The sequence below is a fragment of the Vombatus ursinus genome, unplaced genomic scaffold (assembly GCF_900497805.2).
Source record: "Vombatus ursinus unplaced genomic scaffold, bare-nosed wombat genome assembly UNPS02014841.1, whole genome shotgun sequence".
In the NCBI taxonomy this organism is placed as follows: domain Eukaryota; kingdom Metazoa; phylum Chordata; class Mammalia; order Diprotodontia; family Vombatidae; genus Vombatus; species Vombatus ursinus.
The window spans coordinates 30,240,504-30,263,418 of record NW_020954619.1 but is presented as its reverse complement, the minus strand read 5'-3'; the positions used below and the strand labels follow the sequence as shown (position 1 = coordinate 30,263,418).

Genomic DNA, 22,915 nt, shown 5'->3' with positions numbered 1-22,915 from the left:
CTATCTATCTATCTATCTATCTATCTATCTATCTATCTATCTATCTATCTAATTTCATAAGAATAATCTAAACATGCATCAAAAGCACCTTTGATAAAAAGAATTACAAAGAACAGGATTTTCTTTTTTTCACTTAATAGTACTTTTTTTTCAATTACATGCAAAGATAGTTTTTTTGGTAAGATTTGGAGCTCCAAATTTTTCTCCCTTCCTTCCTTCCCTCCCCCCTCTCCAAGACAACAAGCAATCTGATATAGACTATATATTTACAATCATGTTAAACGTATTTTCACATTAGTCATGTTGTGAAAGACGAATCAGAACAACAGGGAAAAACATGAGAATGAAAAAACAAAAAAAAAAAGTGAAAATGTGTGTTTCAATCTGTATTCAGACCCCATAGTTCTTTCTCTGGATGTGGATAGCATTTTTCTTCATGAATCTTTTGGATTCATGTCTTGAATCATCATATTGCTGAGAAGACCTAAGTCTATCATAGTTGATCATCACAAAATGTTGTTTTTTTAATTTTTTGTTTGTTTGTTTTTTGCTGGGCAATGGGGTTAAGTGACTTGCCCAGGGTCACACACCTAGTGTCAAGTGTCTGAGGCCAGATTTGAACTGATCCTCCTGACTCCAGGGTCAGTGCTCTATCATTGCACCACCTAGCTACCCCATCACACAATGTTGTTAATATGTACAATGTTCTCCTGGTTCTGCTCACTTCATTCAGCATCAGTTCATGTATGTCTTTCTAGGTTTTTCTGAAATCCATCTGCCATTATTTCTTATAGAACAATAGTATTCATTGTATTCATATGCCATTACTTATTCAGCCATTCCCCAAATGAGAGATATCCCTTCAATTTCCAATTCTTTGCCACCACAAAAAGAGCTACTATAAGTATTTTTGTACATGTAGGTTCTTTTCCCTTTTCTATGATCTCAAAGAACAGTTTTTACAAAATATGATAGTTTATAACCCACTATATTTTTAACCATTATATAATTAACTGAAAGATGTGGAGAATGCAAGTACACTGAGTCTACTGTTTATTGACTGCAAAAAAGCATTTGAGTCAACACAGAAGAATGCCCCTTGAAAGCTTTGCCCCAACAATCTGTCTGTCATGCATATGCCAAGACTTTATAAGATTCCCTGACAGATATAAAAGATATGAAAATAAAGATAATATAATTTGATGACCCTCTGATAAAGTAAAGGTCATAAAACAGGGAGGCCTATCCTCACCAAAGACATTTTCCATTGTCAAAGAGAAGATCCAGCAAAGAGTTTTAATTGAAGAGGGGTACCTAGTACTTCCTAGATAGTGAGGTCCTAAAAGTGCTCCTATTCTTGATGATGTTGAGCCTATGGAATCAAATTTTGGAACACTACATATCCTCTTAAATTATATTCACATTTGTCCAAGTTTAGCACATATGTAAACATATATATATGTACATATATATATATATATGTGAACAAACATTTAAATTGTCAATAGTTGGCCCTTGAATTACACAGGAGGCATAAAGTTAGCTGTATTTTGAGAAATTCCAAAATTCTTTTAATGACCTCAAACTTTTCTTTAGAACAGTGATCTATCTTTTTGATATCAATATTTTCCCAATGATGGTATCTGGTTTTAAGTTACGGAATGCTATGCTTTCTGAAGAATTAAAGTTGGCAAGGTCTTATAGTGGCTATGAATAGGATGTAACACATTAAGAGCAAGGAATTATAATCAAATCTAATCTAATCAAAGAAATGGATAATTGAAAAATAGGTAATTCAAAAATATGAGCCAAATGATGAGGACAAGGGCTAACTGATAAACAGTCACATAGATGTTCCCTTGGTGCTATTACATGTCAAGTGATAGAGAGGAAGTTGTGTTCCATATCTTTGTAGGAGGAAGCCATATTGATGAGATCACAAATCCATTGTAGACAGCGTGCAAGCTAAGAGTTCATCTGCACTCTTGGTCTTCGTGATGTACTGTGATGCAAATGAATAAAGACAGTAAAAAAGGATTGATTTGAATGTACCGACTTTTGGAAGTGGTTTTGCCTAATTGGGCATGAAGACTTTGATCTTTTCTAAAAGTGTAAAGCTAAAAAAAAAATGAAGGATTGTTGTGTTAAGTCCTCTATACGTCTATTTTTTTTTAGGCAGTTGGGGTTAAGTGACTTGCCCAGGGTAACACAGCTAGTAAGTGTCAAGTGTTTGGTCTGAGGCCGGATTTGAACTCAGGTCCTCCTGACTTCAGGGCCGGTGCTCTATCCACTGTACAACCTAGCTGCTCCTTATACATCTTTAAGTTCATTGGAATTTCCATTTGTACGTATGTGTAACTTTATTTAGTACAGACTTTATTGATTTGATACATTTTCTAGTTATTAAAATAATTTGCATTTTATACATATTTGTCAGATTCTTAGTTTATAACCCACTATATTTTTAACCATTATATAATTAGCTGAAAGATGTGGAGAATGCAAGTACACTGAGTCTACTGTTTATTGATTGCAAAAAAGCATTTGAGTCAACACAGAAGAATGCCCCTTGAATTTTTTTCAACTTTTAAGGTGTGAAGTGGGAACTGACAATTGGATTCAGTGCAATGATTCACCAGTGAAAATCTGCAAATATCCTGTAACTGGACTTTTTGAGGGCAGATCCTACATGTTTCGTGTAAGGGCAGTAAACAATGCTGGAATCAGTCGACCTTCTCGAGTCTCTGAGGCAGTTGCAGCCCTTGATCCTGTTGATCTCAAGAGATTACAAGGTAGGTGACCAACTAGTGAGGGTCCATCCATAACTGGAAACTGTGTGTGTGTGTGTGTGTGTGTGTGTGTGTGTATACATACATATATATATATATATGTGTGTGTGTATGTGTACTCTCATGGATGTGCATACACATATACTACACAGGTATATGGGTATAGGCCTTCAATCTTGGTTTTATCCATATCTTGTCCTGTTTTTCTTATTCTATTCTACTATCGACAAGTTATGAGAACTTCAAAAGCTGAGCCTAACAGCAGCATTCATTTTGTTAATCTCTTGTATTCCTATCAATGCCACTTAGTAAATGGATAAAGCTAGGTTAACATTTACACTGCTAAAACCAAAGCATTTAACCTTCTTAATAATATTTGTGGGAAAAATCCAATTAAGTCACAGTCTCACTTGGTTTAGAATTAGACTCTTAATAAATGCTTAACCATTGCTGGTGTAATTTCAGATCACAGAAACTAGGACAAAACCAATGTAACCAAGTGACATTTCTGAAATGTAATTTCATCTGACATTGGCTCCTCAAAAATTCACTGGACTCTTACTCATTTATTCTAAGTGGATAGCTATATTTTCTGGTGTGTTATACCAGTATACTTATTGAATAATTTGACTGATGGTAGGAAAGTAGGTTATAATTTATGAGGACAAGTTCCAAGGGTGCCAAACCCTATTGCAATGGAATGGGTAATTCTAATAACAGAATGGAAAGGTGATTCAGTTCTGGCAAAGAAGTATTTCAAGGGACTTGATCTTTCTTTATGAAATCTTTTGGTTTTAAGAATTTATCAGCTCTTCCCTCCTGTCCACAGCAATTCATTTGGAGGGCGATAGAGAAATTGTAATCTACCAGGATGAACTTGAAGGTATGTAGCTCTTCATGATTTAATTTCAGCTGCTTATATCTAAGGAATTTAAGATTATAATTAGAGCCATGAGAGCTGGAGGAAAAAAATCCCCTTCATGAGCAAATTCTTTATATAAATAAAGGGGAAAAAGCAGTCACTGAAGCTTGCAAACCTCATGTCAATAGAGAGGGGGAAAAACACCCAAGGCTGTAATAGGGGTAAAAATAGGAATCTAACTGTTGGCGGGATTGCTTTCATTCTGGGCTCACAAAGGTGCTTTGTGACTTTTGATGACTTGATGCAAAAAGGGAGCCATATAGTCTCCAATGTGACTGCCTAAAGGCAGCTTTGAGTCAGCCTTCCATACTCACTCCACTGGGGGTCCAACATGACTTTGAGGGCAAAATGTGAATCTCTAGTCCTTTGCTGACTACAGTTTTTAACTGACATGCATTTAATCTAAGCATTTAATCTTCATATGAAGTATGCTTCTTAATTAGACTACTCACATCTTTTTTTCCAATGTGAATATGGCTTTTAGTGACATTTCTCTTGCTTGCTATGCCTTCCAGATATACCTGGAGAGAGAAAAACATGAAGAATGAGCACTGGGGCCTCTTGATCAGTAGTGCTAAAGATTTTAGTTGAATTTGTAATTAGTCTTTTTAAAAGTTCAGTACCTAAAAACTTAAAAAGGATTGGATTTAACATGTAACCTAAGCTGAAGCAAAAATTATGAGTACTTACTGAACACAATGGAGTCTCTAGGCTTGCTGTCCCAAAGCATGCCACTGATCATCACTTCCAAAAGGGGCTCATTAATGCTGTTTCACATTCCTTAGGGGTCTTCCCATTGTATCCCTAAGTGGTAGCTTCTGTTCTCCTGATTGTATTTATAGTATTACCTAGAGATAGTTCAGACAGTAATGAAGATGCCAATATGTCCCCACAAGAGTATTATATTGAGAATTCCAAGATTCTCTCAGAAGAGAATTGTATTTCTCCTCCCACTCCCCACCCTACCACTCAAAAAAAATTCTAGAGTTCTAATTGAGAAATCATTGTGGTTTAGTGAAAGGAATGCTGAAGCTAGGGTCAGGAGACCAGGGTTGGCATCATAGTCTGATGCTCTCACTTTGTGACTATGGCAACACATCTCTCTTAAACTCAGCTTTCCTCCTCTATAAAATGGGAATAATGATCCATGTATTGGACTATTATGGGAAACATGATTTGTAAATCATAAGGGGCTACATGAATGTGAATTATCAGTATTTATCTCAATGGCTTTTAAAAGGTAAGAAGCAAAGAAATAAATCTGAAATATCTAGTGGCAGAAGAATATGGAAACAGGAAAATTACTGGATCTAATGAAGACTGAGATTCAGGGCAGCTGACCGGTCAGAAACCTGTCAATAAGTGTATGTAATCCAGAAGCAATCGGTAATCTCCTGAACATATTATAATGGGCATCTTTATAATAGATTAACCTATGTAACGTGAGATCCTTAGGCATGATCAATGAAAGGAAGTTCTCTTTTAGTAATATTAACAGTTGACATTTATATAGTTTTAAGGTTTGCAAAGTAATTTACATCTGTTATCTCATTTAATCCTCATGACCCTATGAGGTAGGTGCTATTTTTGTCCCCATTTTGCAGATGAGGAAACTGAAGCTGAGAGACATTTAATCACTTGCCCAGAGTCACACAGTAGTTAAGTATTTAAGAAAGGATTCAAACTTAGGTCTTCCTGACTACAAGTTCAACACTATCCACACAGCCACCTAACTGCCTCAGAATTTTGTAATGTGTAAATTGGATCAGTGAGGAGGGGAAGCAGAAGTATGGTATGTTATCTTGAATAAGCTGGTAGGAATCTAATCCAACAAGAATTTATTAAGCTCTTATTCCTACAAGAAACTGTGCTAGGTGCTAAGGATTCAAAAACAAAATAATGAGTGTTCCCTAAGGCTCTGTTCTGGGTCCTATTCTCTCTCTGACCTTAGCATCTCTCATGGGTTTTATTATCATCTCTATTCAGATGTCTCACAGATCTATATTATATATCCAGCCTTAATTTCTCCCCTGACCTCCAGTTCCACATCACCAATAGTTCATTATGTATGTCCTAAATAAATGTTACACTCAACATGTCAAAAACTGAACTAATTTTCTTTTAAACTCACCTCCTTTCCAAACTTCCCTCATTCTGTTAAAGATATTATCATTCCACCAATCTCCTAGGTCTGTAATCTCTGCATTATCCCTGATTTCTCTTTCTTCCTTACCCCACATATCCAATCAGTTGCCAAATCTTTCCATTCATACCTTTACAACATCTTTCACAGTTAACTCCTTTCTCCTTATAGAACCACCACTTGATAAGGTTCAGTCCCTCGATACTTCTAGCCTAAATTATTCCAACAGCCTCCTAGTTCATCTCCCTAACTCAAGTCTCTCCTCCCTCCACTTTATACTATACACTACTGCCAAAGTTATTTAGTTATTAGTGCAGTTCTAACCATGTCACTCCCTTCTTCAACTTTGGTGTCTCCCTATTGTCTCTAGACATGAGTTTTAAACCTGGGATCCATGAACTTGTGTTTGTTGTTAACATTTTGATGGCTATTGATAATTAGTCTTCTTTGGAATCATCTATTTTTTATTTAAAGCATTTAAAATTATTCTCAAAAGGGGTGCATAAGCCTTATTAGACTACCAAGAGTGTCCATGACACAAAAGTAGTTAAGAACCCTCTGCTCTAGGATAAAATATAAACTCCTCTCTTTAGTTTTTAAAGTCTTTTACAACCTACAACCAGGCCCACTGTATTTTTCCAACCTCTATGTATTTTAGTACACCCTTTCTTCAACCCCACCTCCATCTAGCCAAATTGACCTTCTCTCCTGCCCTCATGGATAACATTCCTGCTCTTGTTTCTGTGCCTTTGCACTGGCTATCTTCCATGCCTGACATGGATTCCCTACTCACAGAATCTTTATCTTTCTTCAAGATGTTGCTCAAGTACCACTTTGTGCATGAAGCCCTTCCTGATTCCTCCAACTTCTAGTGTCCTCTCTTCTAAACTACCTTGTAATTTAACTACTTTATATTTATTTATCATTGTTATCAATGTATTTATCCTTGTATTTATTGTTATTTAATAACATGTTAATAATGTTAATAACAATAATACTAATTATTATTATTGTTAACAACGTATAATTATTCTGTATATACTATTTAAGTAGAGACTTATCTCTCCTGAAAGAATGTAAGTTCCTTAAGAGCAGGGATTGTTTAATATTATATATACACATATAAATCGTATTTGTATCCTCAGTGCTTTGTCCAGTGCCTTAACATAATAAATTCATTAATTCCTGCCCTTGAGGAACTTACATTTCAACTAGCAAGATGTATCATATAAAAAGGGGAGAAATGAAGCAGGATGACCAATGAAGAGGCCAAGACTATAGTTCAGAAATGCAGTTTGGGTTAAGCCATTGACACTGTTGGGAATTAGCCTAGTGGTTTGACCATTTGGCCCAAAGTTCCAAAGTAAGGAATTAGCCACATGCTTCCAGGCCAAAAGAATGAATGAACTGATAGAAAAGCATTTATTAAATGCCTACTATATTCCCAGCACTGCTAGGTGTTGAGGATTCCAGGGTGGAGAGATACTAACTACTATGTGGAAGGGAAAAGATTGAGAGGCTTCCTGTAGAAATTGGAACCTGAACTGAGTCTTAGAGGAAGCTAGGGATTCCCTAAGGCAGAGGTGAGAAAGAAGTGTGGTGTGTGTATGTGTGTGTGTATGAGTGTGTGTGTGTGTGTGTGTGTGTGTGTTTTGTCCTTCATTTTCAAAGATGACCATGACATCAGGAAGATGATGACATGACTTGCAAATGAATTGGATTTGAGTGAGGGAGGGCTGTGCAAAGTCACCAGTCTCACTTTCTCTTCCAGAGCCTTCTGGGTCCAGTGGCCAGATATAGATCAGGATGCCTGGAAATGGCCCAGGATGCAGTGGGAGACCTTGGCCTTTTTAAACTAAGGTCTTCCTGAGGTCTCACTTTGAGTGAGGCAATACCCATTTAGCGAATAGGCCTGTTTAAAGAGTGAGCCAAGGGATGGCCCCTTCAATCAAAAAAAAAAATGAAACTGGGAGAAGACCCTCAGGGTTGCTGGCCAAAAGAGAAACAATTACTATTTACATTCACTCTGAGTCAGGAGGTCCCAAAAAGTAACCATTAAGTGGTGCTTGGGCAGGGTCCTAGTAATTTAGTGTTTGCTAAACCCGAATATCCAAGCTTTTAGGACAAAAACTCATTATTTGACAAAAACTTCTGAGAAAACTGGAAAACAGTATAGTGGAAACTAGGTATAGACCAATGTCTCACACACTACATATATATGTGCACACACACACACACATACACACACACATATTTATATATAGTTGGTTGGTTGTTATCCTGCTTTCTCAAAGAAGAGTGTGTGCTAGGCATTGGCGGAGGTGTGTGAAAAAACACAGATATGAGAGATAAAGGTGATTGACTTGGTTATGTGAGTGGAGAGAAATGAATCTGTGTAGGGGAGGTAGACTCCTACTTAATGTGATCTAATGTATAGGATACTAGCCTTGAAACAAAAAATAAACTTTCTTTTCTATTTTTCCTCTGAATAAAACTATAAGATGATAAATTCTTAGATCTGGGTCCTTGAAAATTAACTAGCAGCCATAGTAATGCAGGAAAGGCTCCATCATAGTTACATTAGCATCTACTTCGATTAATGTGTACTTCACTGTGGTAGGCACAAGAAGTAAAATACTGTTTTTATCCTTGAAGGATTTAACAGATTTTAAATAAGATTATTGGGAGAAAGTATATTTAATTCAATATGACAAGTAAGAACTTGCAATCAAATGAAAGAAATTAAAACCAAAAACAAAACCAAAAACAAACCCTTAATATATAAGAGAAAGTGAGATAAATACAAAGAGGAGACTCAGACAGGGAGGAAATGAACATGAAATCACACAAAAGGGATCCCCACCATGGTCCCTGCCCCATGCTCAAATTTCTTGATAGAATCTGGAAAAGACAGAAGTGAAAAAGATGAAGAGCAAGAACCAAGAGCACTCTTGAGAGCTAAACATTTGCATACTACATCCTGTCTCCGCCAGTCAATCACTAGGGCTTCCAAGGTCAAAGCACAATAATCACATCAGGATGAATGATCAGTTTCTTCAATTTGATCAGTGACTAACAATGGCAATACCCTAGCATATTATTAAGATGTTTAAGAAACTCCTTAATTTGATCTTTGATTCTCCTGATTCATTTCATTTAAAATCTCCGATATTACTAATGATCTTCTAACTGCTAAATTCTATGGCCTTTTCTCAGTCCTCCATTAACTTAATCTCTCTACAGGTTTTGTCATGGTTTCTCTCTCCTTAATCCTGCCCCTTCCCCCGCCCCTTCTGGATATTCACTTGTCTTGGTTTCTAGGACACCCCTTTCCCTGTTTCACTGCATTTTGTCAGTATCCTTTGCTGGATCATTATCCACCTTTCACCTAGTAAGTATAAGTGTACCCTAAGGCTCTGTTCTTAGCATTTTTCTCTTTTCTTTCTACAACTTTTTGATCTCATCAGTTCCCATAAATTCAATCATTTCCCTCTCTGTGTGTCTCTGTCTCTCTCTGTCTCTCTCTCTCTCTGTCTCTCTCTTCCCCTCTCCCCAAACCTCTACCTTTAGCCTTAAGATCTCTCCTAAACTCTAGTCCCTTTTAATCAAGTAGTGACTGGATGTCTCCAACTGAATATCTAATTAGATTCCTTTAAGGATCAGCCCATGTGCCAATTCCTCCACAGTCTCCCCCAGTGATTAGTTTTATATACCTTATTTAAATATTTTATATTTATTTCTCAGTATGTACTGTATCTTGCCAGTAGAATGTATATTCCTTGAGGGCAGGAATTTTCTTCCAGCTTTGTATCTCCAAGACCTAGCACAGTGCCATATACATAGCAGGGGCTTAATAAATTTTGGTGATTTGAATTGAATTACTTTAGGAAAATTATTCTCCTCCTAGATCACTGCATTGTTGTGGTGGCAAGGCTTGTGAAGCTTAATGAAACTATGAGTGATGTTGTGTAGGGTTACCCAAGACACACGGGTCATAGTAGAGAGTTTTGACAAAAGGTGATCCACTGGAAAAAAAATGGCAAACCACTACAGTATCTTTGTCAAGAACACCCCATAATAATGAATATGATGTCAGAACATGAGTCTCTCTGGTCAGAATGTGTCCAACATGCTACGGGGAAGAGCAGAGGGCAACTACAGGTAGCTTCTGTACTAATTAATGAAAAGGCTGGGCCAAATCCAAAAGGAAGCTCAGCTGCAGATGTGTCTGGTGACAAAAGGAAAGTCCAGTTCTATAAAGATCAATATTGCAAGGAACCTGGAATATCAGAATCTTGAACCAAAGTAAAGTAGATATGGTCAAACAGGAGATAGAAAGATTAAATATTGACATATTGGGTGTCAGTGAACTTAAATGGATGGGAATGGGTGAATTTAATTCAGGTGACTGCTACATATTCTAGTGTAGGCAAGAATCCCTTTTGGTATAACTATGATAGTCTATAAAAGAGTGAGAAAATTTGTACTGGGTATAATTGCAACAATGACAGAATGATATCTGTTTAAATCCAAGGCAAATTGTTCAACATGATAGTAATACAAGTTTTTGTTCTAACCACTGATGATAAGAGGCCAAAGTTCATCAGTTCTATGAAGACCTATGACATCTTTAGAAATAACACCAAAAAAAGGTGTGACATTCATCCTAGGGGATTAGAGTACTAAAGTGGTAAATCAGAAGGCAAGCTTGGGGAGTACAAAATGAAGCAGGGCAGAGACTAGTAGAGTTTTGTCAAGATAACTTGCTGGTCATGGCAAACACTCTTTTTCAACAACCCAAAATGTGGCTGTCCACATAGACATCACCAGATGGTCAATATCAAAATCAGATTGATTGCATACTTTGCAGCCAAAAGTGGAGAAGCTCTATAAAATCAGGTAAAACCAGACCTGGAGCTGGCTGTCACTCATATCATGAGCTTTAAATTCAGATTTAAATTGAAGAAAGATGAGCAAACCATCAGACCATGTTGGTATGATCTAAATATTATCCCTTATGATTATGAAGTGGAAGTGATAAATAGATTTAGGGGATTAGATCTGGTAGGCAGAACGCATGAAGAACTATAGATAGAGGTTCATGATACTGTACAGGAGGCAAGAACAAAAATATCCAAAAAAAAGAAGAGCAGGTAAGCAAAGAGACTGTCTGATGAGACTTTACAAATAACTGAGGAAAGAAGGAAAGATAAAGGTAAAAGAGAAAGTGAAAGATATCCCTGAATGAATGCAGAATCCCAGAGAATAGAGGGGAAGATTAAGGTTTTCTTAAATGAGCAATGCAAAGAAATAAAAGAAAACAATAGAATAGGAAAGACAAAAGATTTCTTCAAGAAAACTAGAGATATCAAGGGAATGGTTCATGCAAAAATAGGCATGATGGAAGGGACTTAAAAGAAGTAGAAGAGATTAAGAAAAGGTGACAAGAACAGACAGAAGAACTATACAAGAAAGATCTTAATATCACAAATAACCACGATGGTGTGTTTACTGATCTAGAGCCAGACATCCTGGAGAATTAAGCTAATTAGGCCTTAGGAAGCATTGTTAACAATATGGCTAGTGAAAGTGACATAATTCCCACTGAGCTATTTAAAATCCTAAAAGATGATGCTGTTAAAGGCTGAACTCAATATGCTAGCAAATTTGGAAAACTCAACAGTGGCCACTGGATTGGAAAAGATAACATTCCAAACCTAAAGAAGAATGTTCCAAAGAATGTTCAAATTACCAAACAATTGTGCTCATTTCATACTTCAGTAAGGTTATGGTTAACATTCTGTAAGCTAGGCAACAGCATTATGTGAACTGAGAATTACTAGAAGGACAGGATGGTTTTCAAAGAGGCAGAGGAGCTGGAGACCAAATTGCCAACATTTGCTGAATTATGGAGAAAGTAAAGGAGTCCCAGAATAGCATCTACTTCTGCTTCATTGACTACACTAAAACCTTTGACTGTGTGGATCACAACAAAATGTAACAAGTCCTCAAAGAGATGAGAGTACCAGATATCTTATTTGTCTCCTAAAGAATCTGTGTGTGGGTCAAGAAGCAACAGTTAGAATCAAATATGGAACAACTGATTGATTTAAGATTGGAAAAGAAGTACCACAAGGCTATATATTGTCCCTTTATTTATTTAACTTATATGCAGAGTACATCATGTGGAATACCTGGCTGGATAAATCAAAAGCTGGAATCAAAGATGCCTAGAAAATATCAACAATCACAGATATGCAGACAATACCACTTTGATGGCAGAAAGTGAAGAAGAATAAGAAATCTCTTGATGAAGATGAAAGAGAAGAGTGCAGAATCTGGCTTGAATCTTAACATAACCCCCCCCAAAAAACCAAGACAAACCAAACCCCTAAGATCTTGGCAACTGGTCCCATAACTTCCTAACAAATAGGAGAAGAAATGGAACCAATGTTAGATTTTATTTTCTTGGATTCAAAGACAACTGTAGATGGAGATTTCAGCCATGAAATAAAATAAAACAAAACAAAACATAAAATCTCTTGCTCCTTGGAAGGAAAGCTATGGCTAATCTGGACAGCATACTAAAAAGCAGAGACATCACCTTGCTGACAAAGGTCCTTATAGTCAAAGCTATGGTTTTTCCAGTAGCAATGTATGGCTGTGAGAGTTGGACTATAAGAAAAGCTGAGCACCACAGAATTTTGAATTGTAATGCTGAAGGAGACTTTTGAGAGTTCCTTGGACAATGAGGAGATCAAATCAGTCAATATTTAAAGAAATTAACTCAGACTATTAACTAGAAGGTCAAATGCTGAAGCTGAAGATTAAATACTTTGCCTAGATAATGAGAAGACTAGACTCATTAGAAAAGACCCTGATATTGGGAAAAATTGAAGGCATAAGGAGTGGCAGAAGATGAGATGGATAGATATTGTGATGGAAGCAACAAACATGAGCTTGGACAGACTTTAGGAGATAGTGGAAGATAGAAGGGCCTGCTATGATATGGTCTTTGGGTCATGAAGAGTTGGACATGACTGAATGATTGAACAATAACAAAGGGAAGATTACTAGTATATCACTTGATGGATTGGATAAATTGGAGAAGGGATTGACCAGGACAAAATGCAGTAAGGGAAATCAATTTTTTTTGTTTTTTAAAATTTCTTTTAAATATTTATTTATCTTATACAGGAAATCCATTAATTTAAAAAAATTTTATTTTTAACAGGAAAACTGGATTGGAAACTATTATCATAGTTTAGTTGAGAAAACTTGAAGGTCTCATATACATTAAAATTGATAGCTATGCAAGATAGCATTGCCTCAGTGCCATATAAAGAAACCATAGAATGTTTTAGGGATGGACACCACCTTAGATAGTTAGTCTAACCCTTTCATTTTATGGTGGAGTAAACAGATTCCATGAGGAAAGTGGATCGTCCACCAAAGGCAGTCAGTGGTAAAATAGGAGCTAGATTCAAAGTGCCTTGATGTTCAATCAAACACACTTTATACTATTCATACTCTCTAAGTCATGATTTCTTGAGGGTCCTTTGACAGTTTTTACAATGAGAGTTAGTACAACAACTCCTGATATCTTCCACAGGGTGGTTACGAAGTTTATGGACATGATAATCAGAGGGTTCTTTTATCCTCTTTGTATTAAAATATATTTTTGGGTGTGGATTTTTCATATCCTGTTTATTATCAGAGTTCTTTTTTCTCATAAGAAAAAATGTAAAGGCTAGGAGGGAACTTCTCATTAGTTCTTTGGGGCTGTGTGTTATAGTAACTGTTGTTTTGGTTGGTGTGGCTATGAAATTATCAGTTTTTATTTCTGGCTTGAGGAATGCTTTTGAGCATATGTGTATGTAGTAAGTGGAAAAAAAAACATAAGGTGTAAATTTCTAGAAGAAATATAGTTGGGTTAGGGTAGGCCATTGACACTGCTGGGAATTAGCAAAGTGGTTTGACTGTTTGACCTGAAATTCTGAAGTGTGGAACTAGTCACACATTCCCAGGATGAAAGAAAATGGAAGAATAAATTGATCATCAGACATTTATGAAGTGCCTACTATATTCCTAGCACGGTGCTACTATAGGGAAGGAGGAAGATTAGTAGAGGCTTCCTATAGAAGTTGAAGCCTGAACTGAGTCTTGGAGGAGGCCAGGAATTCCCTGAAGCAGAGGTGAGAAGGGAATTTGTTCTAGGCATTGATGGAAGTCTGTGAAAAGACACAGATGAGAGACAGAATGTCATGTGTAGAAAAGAACAAGTGGTCTATTTGTGATGGAACATATTATGTGACTTAGAATAAATACAATAAACACAGAGAAGTGAACTGGAATTAGATCGCAATGTAATTGGAGAAAAATAAAAGGAATATGATTAGGCATTTGTCTATATTCCCCTTATCTTGCATTATTGTGGCATGTTTTTCCATTCTAACTGTACTGCTCTAAACTGTGTTCTTGTTGTTCAGGTGTTTTTCAGTTGGGTCTAACTCTGTGACCACATTTGGGGTTTTCTTAGCAGAGATACTGAAGGGATTTGTCATTTCTTTTTCCAGCTCATTTTATAGATGAGGAAACTGAGGCAAACAAGGTTAAGTGACTTACCAAGGGTCACATAGATAGTAAGTGTCTGAGGCCAGATATGAACTCAGAAAGATCAGTTTTCCTGACTCCAAGGCTGACACTCTCTCCTCTGTGTCACCCAACTGCCCCTGTAAGCCTTGAGCATGTCACTATTAAATACATTCAATTCTTTTAGTCTACTTTTGAAGCTTCTCAAGGCCATTTTGAATTCTGTCCTCCAAGGTATAAGCTAACTTTCCCAAACCTAGACAATCATCAGAACAGCAAAGAATTATGCTATTTCATTGTTTTAACTATGGCTAGTGATATTAATTAGTACAATAATTTTCCATTAATCAAGCTGAAGGTGTCAGATCTCTCTCTTTACTATGACATCAAAGCAAATATTTTCTATTTCCTTTAAAGTATTAATCCTCAAAGAATTTATCAGCTCTAAAGTTAGGGAGAGGTTTGAAACCTGAAATTCTGTAGAGACTAATTCTATTTTCAAAAATTACATTTATTTTTTATTACCTGCCTTCTCTTTCATTCTATTGGGTTGCTTCCTTTTGTTCTTCAAGACATTAGCAATGAGCCATCATTCAATTTTGATGTTCCATAGGACTTAAGATTCCATTGGTCAGTATTCTGTAGTTCACATCTCTATGATTTTCTTCTCTGTAGTTAATTTGGTTCCAAAGGAGTAAAGGATTTATTGGAAATTAAGCATGGACACAGGCATGGAGATATGGGGATTCAAACTAGGCCAAGGGAATGGATGATACTTCTCTCCCTGCCCCTCCAACACTCTCTTGGCAGTATGCCAGAGACATTCTGGCTCCTGGCTTGCAATTCTATCCACTTGCCAGAAATGGTCCTCAGTAGAAGCATGGATAGTCTGTATCACTGAATCATTTCTCAAATTTGGTGTATGCTTATAATAACACCATTCCAAAATGAAATGTGATCTTTCAGGGGAACTGTTTGCATGTGACTGTACAGTTACTCTTTTCAGGCTGAGTTCAGGGATGGCAAGTGGACATTAAGGAACATTTAAAAATATCCTAGGGATGTCTTCTCAAAAATATTAATTTTTAAAATTATAATTATAAGAAGAACAAATCTTGAGGATGCATATTGCTTTCAAAAACCTTTATTTGTTTGGTTGCTTCATAATTTCAAGGAAAATTATCCCTATATCACCTACATTAGAAAAAAATTGTATACCAGGACAGAGATAGACAGGAAACCTCATAAGATGATCTACTGCATTAATTAACTGAAAAAGTCTTGTCAATAGCTACCCAGAATCTCCAATTTATAAGCATAGGTTAGAGTGATTATATTGTGAGATTCTACCAGGGAGAAAAACAATGTGCTTTAGGAGTTGTTATATATTTTAAAAGCATCGAGTGCATACAGCAAGAAGAAAACAACCAGAGAGAATCATTAAAGACAGGGCAATTGCGTTCTGTAATGCTTTCACATTGCAGAGCACAAATTGTTAATGCTCATGTTTTTGCACAAATCATCAGTTTAGTTAAAGTTTCATTTCTAGTTAAAACACTTTTTCTGTGTATGCAACTACTGCTGCTTTTATTTTTTCCTTTTTCAGTTCAACTTAAAGTAATAACTTGTAGATTCATTTCCTTCATAAAGTATAAAATGCATGTGATAAAATACAAATAATTATGTGAACTTCTGTGATATATCTTACCTTGATTCTAAGTAAAGCCAAACAGCACTTTGTAATTTGCATTCCTACTTTCCAAAAATAGCAGTGAAAGCCTACTATTAAACTGTAAAACTAATATGGTATTTCTTAATGTCCTGGCAATGCACCTCCAGGAAAGAGTTCAGAAAGCTGAGCTGGAGCCTAAGTGCTGACCTGCAGGGTAATCTACTGTTTAACACTCACTAAATTTATTACTCCTCCAGGTGATGTTCAGATTCCAGGACCTCCCACCAATGTACATGCTTCAGAAATCAGCAAAACATATGTTGTGCTCAGCTGGGATCCACCTGCTCCCCGTGGCAAGGAGCCATTAATGTATTTCATTGAGAAGGTACTGTGTAGTTACATTTGCTTGTATGATAAGCCTTTGTACAACCTCCTACCCTTGAACTCCAACCATTTTCTTGGAAGAGAAACCATCAAACTAGTCATTTCTTTATGAAACTTTGGTAAAGAAGCAATAGTAGGACACTGTATTTGGATGAAATCAGGGATGAGGATTCATATTCAATTTAGTTAAAAAAACTAATTTGTTGAATCTATGGAAATGAACAAAAAGTTCTGATCATCAAATGCCTTAGGGGTCTTACTACCCAGACACAGGACTAGGGCAAGATAATGGGACCTTTGTCCCAGGACACTAAAATTTAGAGTGTTCTGATATCATGTAGACTGCTTTATCAATATAGAAACAATGGAACTTAGCAAGAATAATTCATTAAGAAAGAAGCTACCAAATGGTTTGTATGTCCTTCCCAAGCATCACCCCAGGTAAGCATCTCTGCCTCCTACAACTGAATTTCTCTTAAAAAGTTTTATTCTAGAGCATGGTTCTGGCTGTTTGCCTTTGACCTATCTTGTGAAGCTTGACTTGAGTGCCAACATTGTTGGTTATAGATCTGCCTCACTGTCTTTTCCTATTCACAAGAGGTGATAGGATCATAGAATCATAGATCTGGTTCTAGAAGGAACCTCAGAGCCCATCTAATTCACCTCCACACTTATTTTGTAGTTGAGGAAACTGAGATCCAGAGAGGAGAAGGTAGCAAGATTCACATACAACTTTTACTCTTAAGAGGAACTTTTATATTACATACAATAGAGGAGTGAGGTTACAGATTGTTTTTGTTGTTTATTTGTTTAATATTTTATTTTCCCCCAATTACAAGTAAAAAACAATTTTTAACATTTGTTTTTAAAACTTTGAGTTCTAAATTCTCTCTCTTCCTCCCTCCCCAACCCCCCTCATTGAGAAGGCAAAACAATTTGATATAGGTTATACATGTTTAGTCATGCAAAATGTATTTCCATAGTAGTTATAACGTGAAAAAAAACAGAACAAAAAACACCTCAAGAAAAATAAAGTAAAAAAGGTATGTTTCAATCTGTATTCAGACACTGTTAGATCTTTCTTTGGGAATGGATAGCATTTTGCATCATAAATCCTTCAGAGTTGTCTTGGATCATTGTATTGCTGAGGATGACTAAGTCATTTATAGCTTATCATCTTACAATATTGCTGTTACTTTGTACACAGTACATGTCACTTTGCATCAGCTTCTATAAGTCTTTCCAGGTTTTTCTGAAAGCATCCCACTCTCATTTCTTACAGCACAATAATATTCCATCACAATCATATACCACAGTTTGTTTAGACATTCCCTAGTTAATGGGCATCCCCTCAATTTCCAGTTCTTTGCCATTAGAAAAGAGCTGCTATAAATATTTTTTGGAAATATAGGTCCTTTTCCTTTTTGTTTTTTATCTCTTTTTGGATACAGATCTAGAAGTGGTATTGCTAGGTTAAAGGATATGCATGGTTTTATAGCCCTTTGGGCATAGTTCCAAATTGTTCTATAGAATGGTCGAATCAGGTCACAACTCCACCAATAGTGCACTAATGTCTCATTTTCCCCACATCCCCTACAACGTTTGTCATTTACCATTTCTGTCCTATTAGACAATGTAACAGGTATGAGGTAGTACCTCAGAATTGTTTCAATTTGAATTTGTCCGATCAATAGTGAGTTAGAGTATTTTTTTCATGTGGCTATAGATAGCTTTGATTACTTATCTGAAAACTGATCATCTTTTGATCATTTATCAATTGGGGAATAGTTCTCATTTTTATAAACTTAACTCAGAGTTCTATATGTTTGAGAAATGAGATCTTTATCAGAGAAAATTGCTTCAAAATTTTTTCACAGTTACTATTGCTAAATGTATTTCCCTCTATCCTATCCCCCAATTTATTCCATTCTTTCTCTCTACTTTCACCCTGTCCCTCCTCAGAAGTGTTTTGCTTTGACTACTGCCTCCCCCAATCTGCCCTCCCTTCTATCACCCCCCCCATCCCCTTCCCCTTCTACTTTTCTGTAGTGTAAGATAGATTTCTTTACCCAATTGAGTGTGGATATTATTCCCTCTTTGAGACAATTCCAGTGAGAGAGAGGTTCACTCATTCCCCCTTACATCTCCCCCTCTTCTTCTCCACTGTAAAAACTTTCTCTTACCCCTGTTATAGGAGATAATTTATCCCATTCTACCTCTCCCTTTCCCTTTCTCCAAATGCATTCCCCTCTGAGCCCTGAATTTTAGTTTTTTAGATATCATCTCTTCATATTCAACTCAACAAGTGCCCTCTGTCTCTCTTTCTCTCTGTCTCCATCTCTGTCTCTGTCTCTCTCTCTCTCTAAGAATGATTGAAAGTCCTCTATTTCATTGAATATCCATTTTCCCCCTGAAGGATTATACTCAGTTTTGCTGGATGGGTGATTCTTGGTTGTACTCCTAGCTCCTTTGCCCTCTGGAATATCATATTGCAAGCCCTCTGATCCTTTAGTGTAGAAGCTGCTAAATCTTGTGTTATCCTAATTCTGTTTCCACAATACTTGAATTGTTTCTTTCTGGCTGCTTGAAATATTTTCTCCTTGACCTGGGAGCTCTGGAATTTGACTATAATATTCCTGGGAGTTTTCTTTTGGGGATCTCTTTCGGTAAGTGATTGGTGGATTCTTTCAATTTCTATTTCACCCTCTGGTTCCAGAATAACAAGACAGTTTTCCTTAATAATTTCTTGAAAGATGGTATCTACACTCTTTTTTGATCCTGGCTTTCAGGTAGTCCAGTAATTTTCAAATTATCTCTCTGGGATCTATTTTCCAGATCAGTTTTTTTTCCAATGAGATGTTTTACATTGCCTTCTATTTTTTAATTCTTTTTGTTTTGTTTTATTGTTTTTTTTTAATTTCTCATAAAGTCGATAGCTTCCATTTGCTCCTTTCTAATTTTTAAGGAATTATTTTCTTCACGGAGCTTTTGGACTTTTCTTCCATTTGGACAATTCTGATTTCCAAGGTTTCTTCCCATTCTTGGTTTTTTGCTCCTCTTTTACCATTTGGCCTAGTCTGTTTTTAAAGGAATTATTTCTTCAGTATTTTTTTGTGTCTCCTTTACCAAGCTGTTGACTCTTTTTTCATGATTTTCTTACATTACTCTCATTTCTCTTATCAATTTTTCCTCTCCTTCTCTTACTTGATTTCCAAAATCTTTTTTGAGCCCTTCCATGGCCTGAGACCAATTCATCTTTTTCTTGGAGCTTTGGATGTAAGAGCTTTGACTTTGTTATCTTCTTCTGAGTGTGTGTTTTGATCTTTCTTGTCCCTATAGTAACTTACTATGCTCAGAATTTTTTCCTGATGTTTGCTCATTTTACCAGTCTATTTCTTGACTTTTACCTCTTTGTCAAAGTGGGGTTCTGCTTCCAAGGTGGATGGTGCATTATGCCAAGTTTCAGGGTTTTTGTGCATCTGTTTTTGGAGATATTTCTAGGGACTTATAAGTTTTCAGTTCTTCCAAGGTGGTATGATCTAAGGAGAGGTGTGTTTACTACTCTGTTGGCTTGTGCTCTGGTCTGTGAGTGACCGCAATCATTCTTTTCTGCCCTGAAACTATGACAAGGGTTCTTGCTCCACTGTGGTCTGCAAGGTCTGGTGTGCTAGTACTCCTCCTTGCCATGGGACTGCCACACAGGACCATGACCCCAATCCAGAAGTATGGGCAAAGCAACAGAGTCCTATCCCCAGCATCAGCAAAGAGACCCCTGTAATCTCCTTCAGATCAGCTGTTCAACTCCCTTATTATATGTGGGCTGAGGGCTATGGAAGCTGACACTGCCACTGTTGATTCAGTGGCTACCAAAGCCTACTCCTGGTTTGCTGGGACTGGGTCTGTGCTGGTGGGGCCTGTGCTAGACTGTGCCTCTACTCTCACCCTGGTGTGACAGATCTTTCCTGCCAACTTTCTAAGTTGTCTTTGGCTGAAAAATTGTTTCACTCTGACCTTTTGTGGGTTTTGTTGCTCCAGGAATTGTTTTATGGCATTATTTAATGGTGTTCAAAAGAGTTTTGGAAAGAGCTCAGATGAGATGCTACCTTTTCTCCAACATCTTGGCTCTACTTTCATAGATGATTATTAAACTAATTTACTCTAATTTCCATTGCACAAAATAGGCAGTTGCTTACAGAGGTCTGTGGGTATTAAAGGTACATCTGCCAACTTTCTGATGAAAAATACTGTCACCATTGGCCTTGGACAGTGCCTGGATTATTCAATATTAGCATTATTGCTTAAAGGCTAAAATCTGGGATGAGGGCACATCATTGAATTAGCACATTAAGAGAGATGGATTAGTTTATTTGATTAACATATTACCACCTACAGTCATGTAGTAGAAGAGTAGGATGTTGAAGCAATGAGACACAGAGAAGGTACATTTGGATGGAAGGGTACATACTTTGTAGTATAGAGTATACTGAAGGTCTAGGTTGGTCACTGCACTAGGGGGATAGTCAAAGTGGGGGTATCAAGGTACTTTGCACTGTCAGGGAGGGGTTTCAACATATAAAGGGGACAGGGAATTAACAAAAGAAGTGGTGAAGACAAAATTTGCCTACCCCACAATCTGATCTAGTTTCAGTCCTCTGTTTAGCTTAATCTGCCTGTGACCATCTTTCATTCAGTTATTCCACATCCATTTGTTGCATGCCTATTATATGCAATGCATTGTGCTAGAAAGGGATTTTCAAAGGTAAATGAAACATGGACCCTGCTATCATAGAATTTATGTTATCGAGAGAAAAGACTTGTACACAAATAACTATAGTGCAAAGTAATATATTCATAAGACAGGACTAGTAACAGAGTTCTGTGTTGGAAAAGATTCTCTCTTGGCCATTAGGGACCAATTCATGGACAAAGTGGTACCTGATCAAGGTCTTGAAAAGTGGGAATCAAAAAAAAAAGTGAGAATGATTGGAACAGAAAGAAATCTGGGCAAAGGAATTCTAGATATCTTTTTGTAAATGTGATTCCTTTGAAGGTCAAAGAGGAACCTGACTATGGAAGAAATATGATTGATGTCATGATTTTACTTCCATATTCTCATTCTGTTTGACAGTCATATGTAATGTTCAATATAAAATGAAGATGAGTTAAAAGCAATCTATATTTTATAAAGTAAAAGAACTTAAAACCCATCTAGATCATTAAATGGGGAGATGTAAAATTAGGCCTAGGCTTGTTCTTATATCACATTTTAGTACATACTCTTAAACATAACCTTCCCAGTACATAAGTGGTTTTTGTCATTTTCAAACTTAACAACAGCTGAATAGTGTTTTAAGAAGTTTTTTTTTAAAAAGTGTGACGTTTGTTTAGGTATACATGTTCCACACCCAAGACTGTTTATCTTTGCCATATTAAAGCACAAAAAAAAATACAATCAGTAAAGAGTAGACTGTCATTTTTTTAAGGGAAAGTATTAAAGAAACATCTACGTACAGTGTTATGCATTTTTACTATTATTGACTTATTCTAATGCATAATCTTTTTTAACCAATGACTATTAAATTAATACATACTTGAGGGAAAGAATTATGCTAGATTCTGAGGGAGATACAAAGATGTTGAAGACATTGTCAATACATCTTAGGGAGATTACATATAATTTGTTTGGAAAGATAAGATGTATATGTGTGTACACACATGTATACAAATAGATAAGTAACAATACAAGGGCATATAGTTATAGGCTTTAGTTAGAATGAGCCTTTGTAACTTCACTATGCTTTCTTTAATTTAGAATCAAAAACCTAAATAAATAGTTTTCCTTATCAGTAGTGAGATTCTTCTCTAAAAAGAACTTTTAGATAATTGGAAGAAAGACTGGAATTTTCCTTTTCCATTTCCTGTCTATCCCCTCATTTCCCCAGGTTATAAGTAGGTTTTTTTTAGAGAGATTAAAGACTGCTAGGTTAATCGGCATTCTGATAACATATATCCTTATGAATAATTTTTTTATTTAATAAAAAGAAAAAGTTCCTCATTTTTAATGAAGAAACTTACCCCTTCTAAGAGGAATCTGGCTCAACCAGAGCTCAACAGAAAATTTGATCTTCAATAGGTAGTTGTTCCCTATGAAAGTATCTCACCTCCAACTTTTATAGGCTTGGATACAAATTGTTTCAGCATAAACATTCTTCAGAGATGATTTTTAAAGCAATATGTCTACCTTACCAATGAGGTTTAACAGCAAAAGGCTCAAAAACATTGACAGATTCACAGAAATCCCAGAATCTTAGAGTTAGATGAACATCAGAGCATACCTAATTCATAACTTGAAAAAAAAATCCCCCTACACAATATATTTGATAAGTGGTTATCTAGTGTTTGCTCAAATATGT

The 22,915-nt window shown here is 36.3% G+C and overlaps 1 protein-coding gene across 1 annotated transcript in view; it reads left to right on the top strand.

Moving 5' to 3' along the window:
• The window catches only part of MYOM2 (myomesin 2), a 153,633-nt gene that overhangs the window by 59,534 nt on the left and 71,184 nt on the right, over positions 1 to 22,915 (top strand). The window contains exons 11-13 of the mRNA XM_027840377.1: positions 2,593 to 2,792; positions 3,619 to 3,672; positions 16,376 to 16,503. Coding sequence (XP_027696178.1) covers positions 2,593 to 2,792; positions 3,619 to 3,672; positions 16,376 to 16,503 — 382 coding nt within the window. The remainder of the gene's footprint in view (positions 1 to 2,592; positions 2,793 to 3,618; positions 3,673 to 16,375; positions 16,504 to 22,915) is intronic.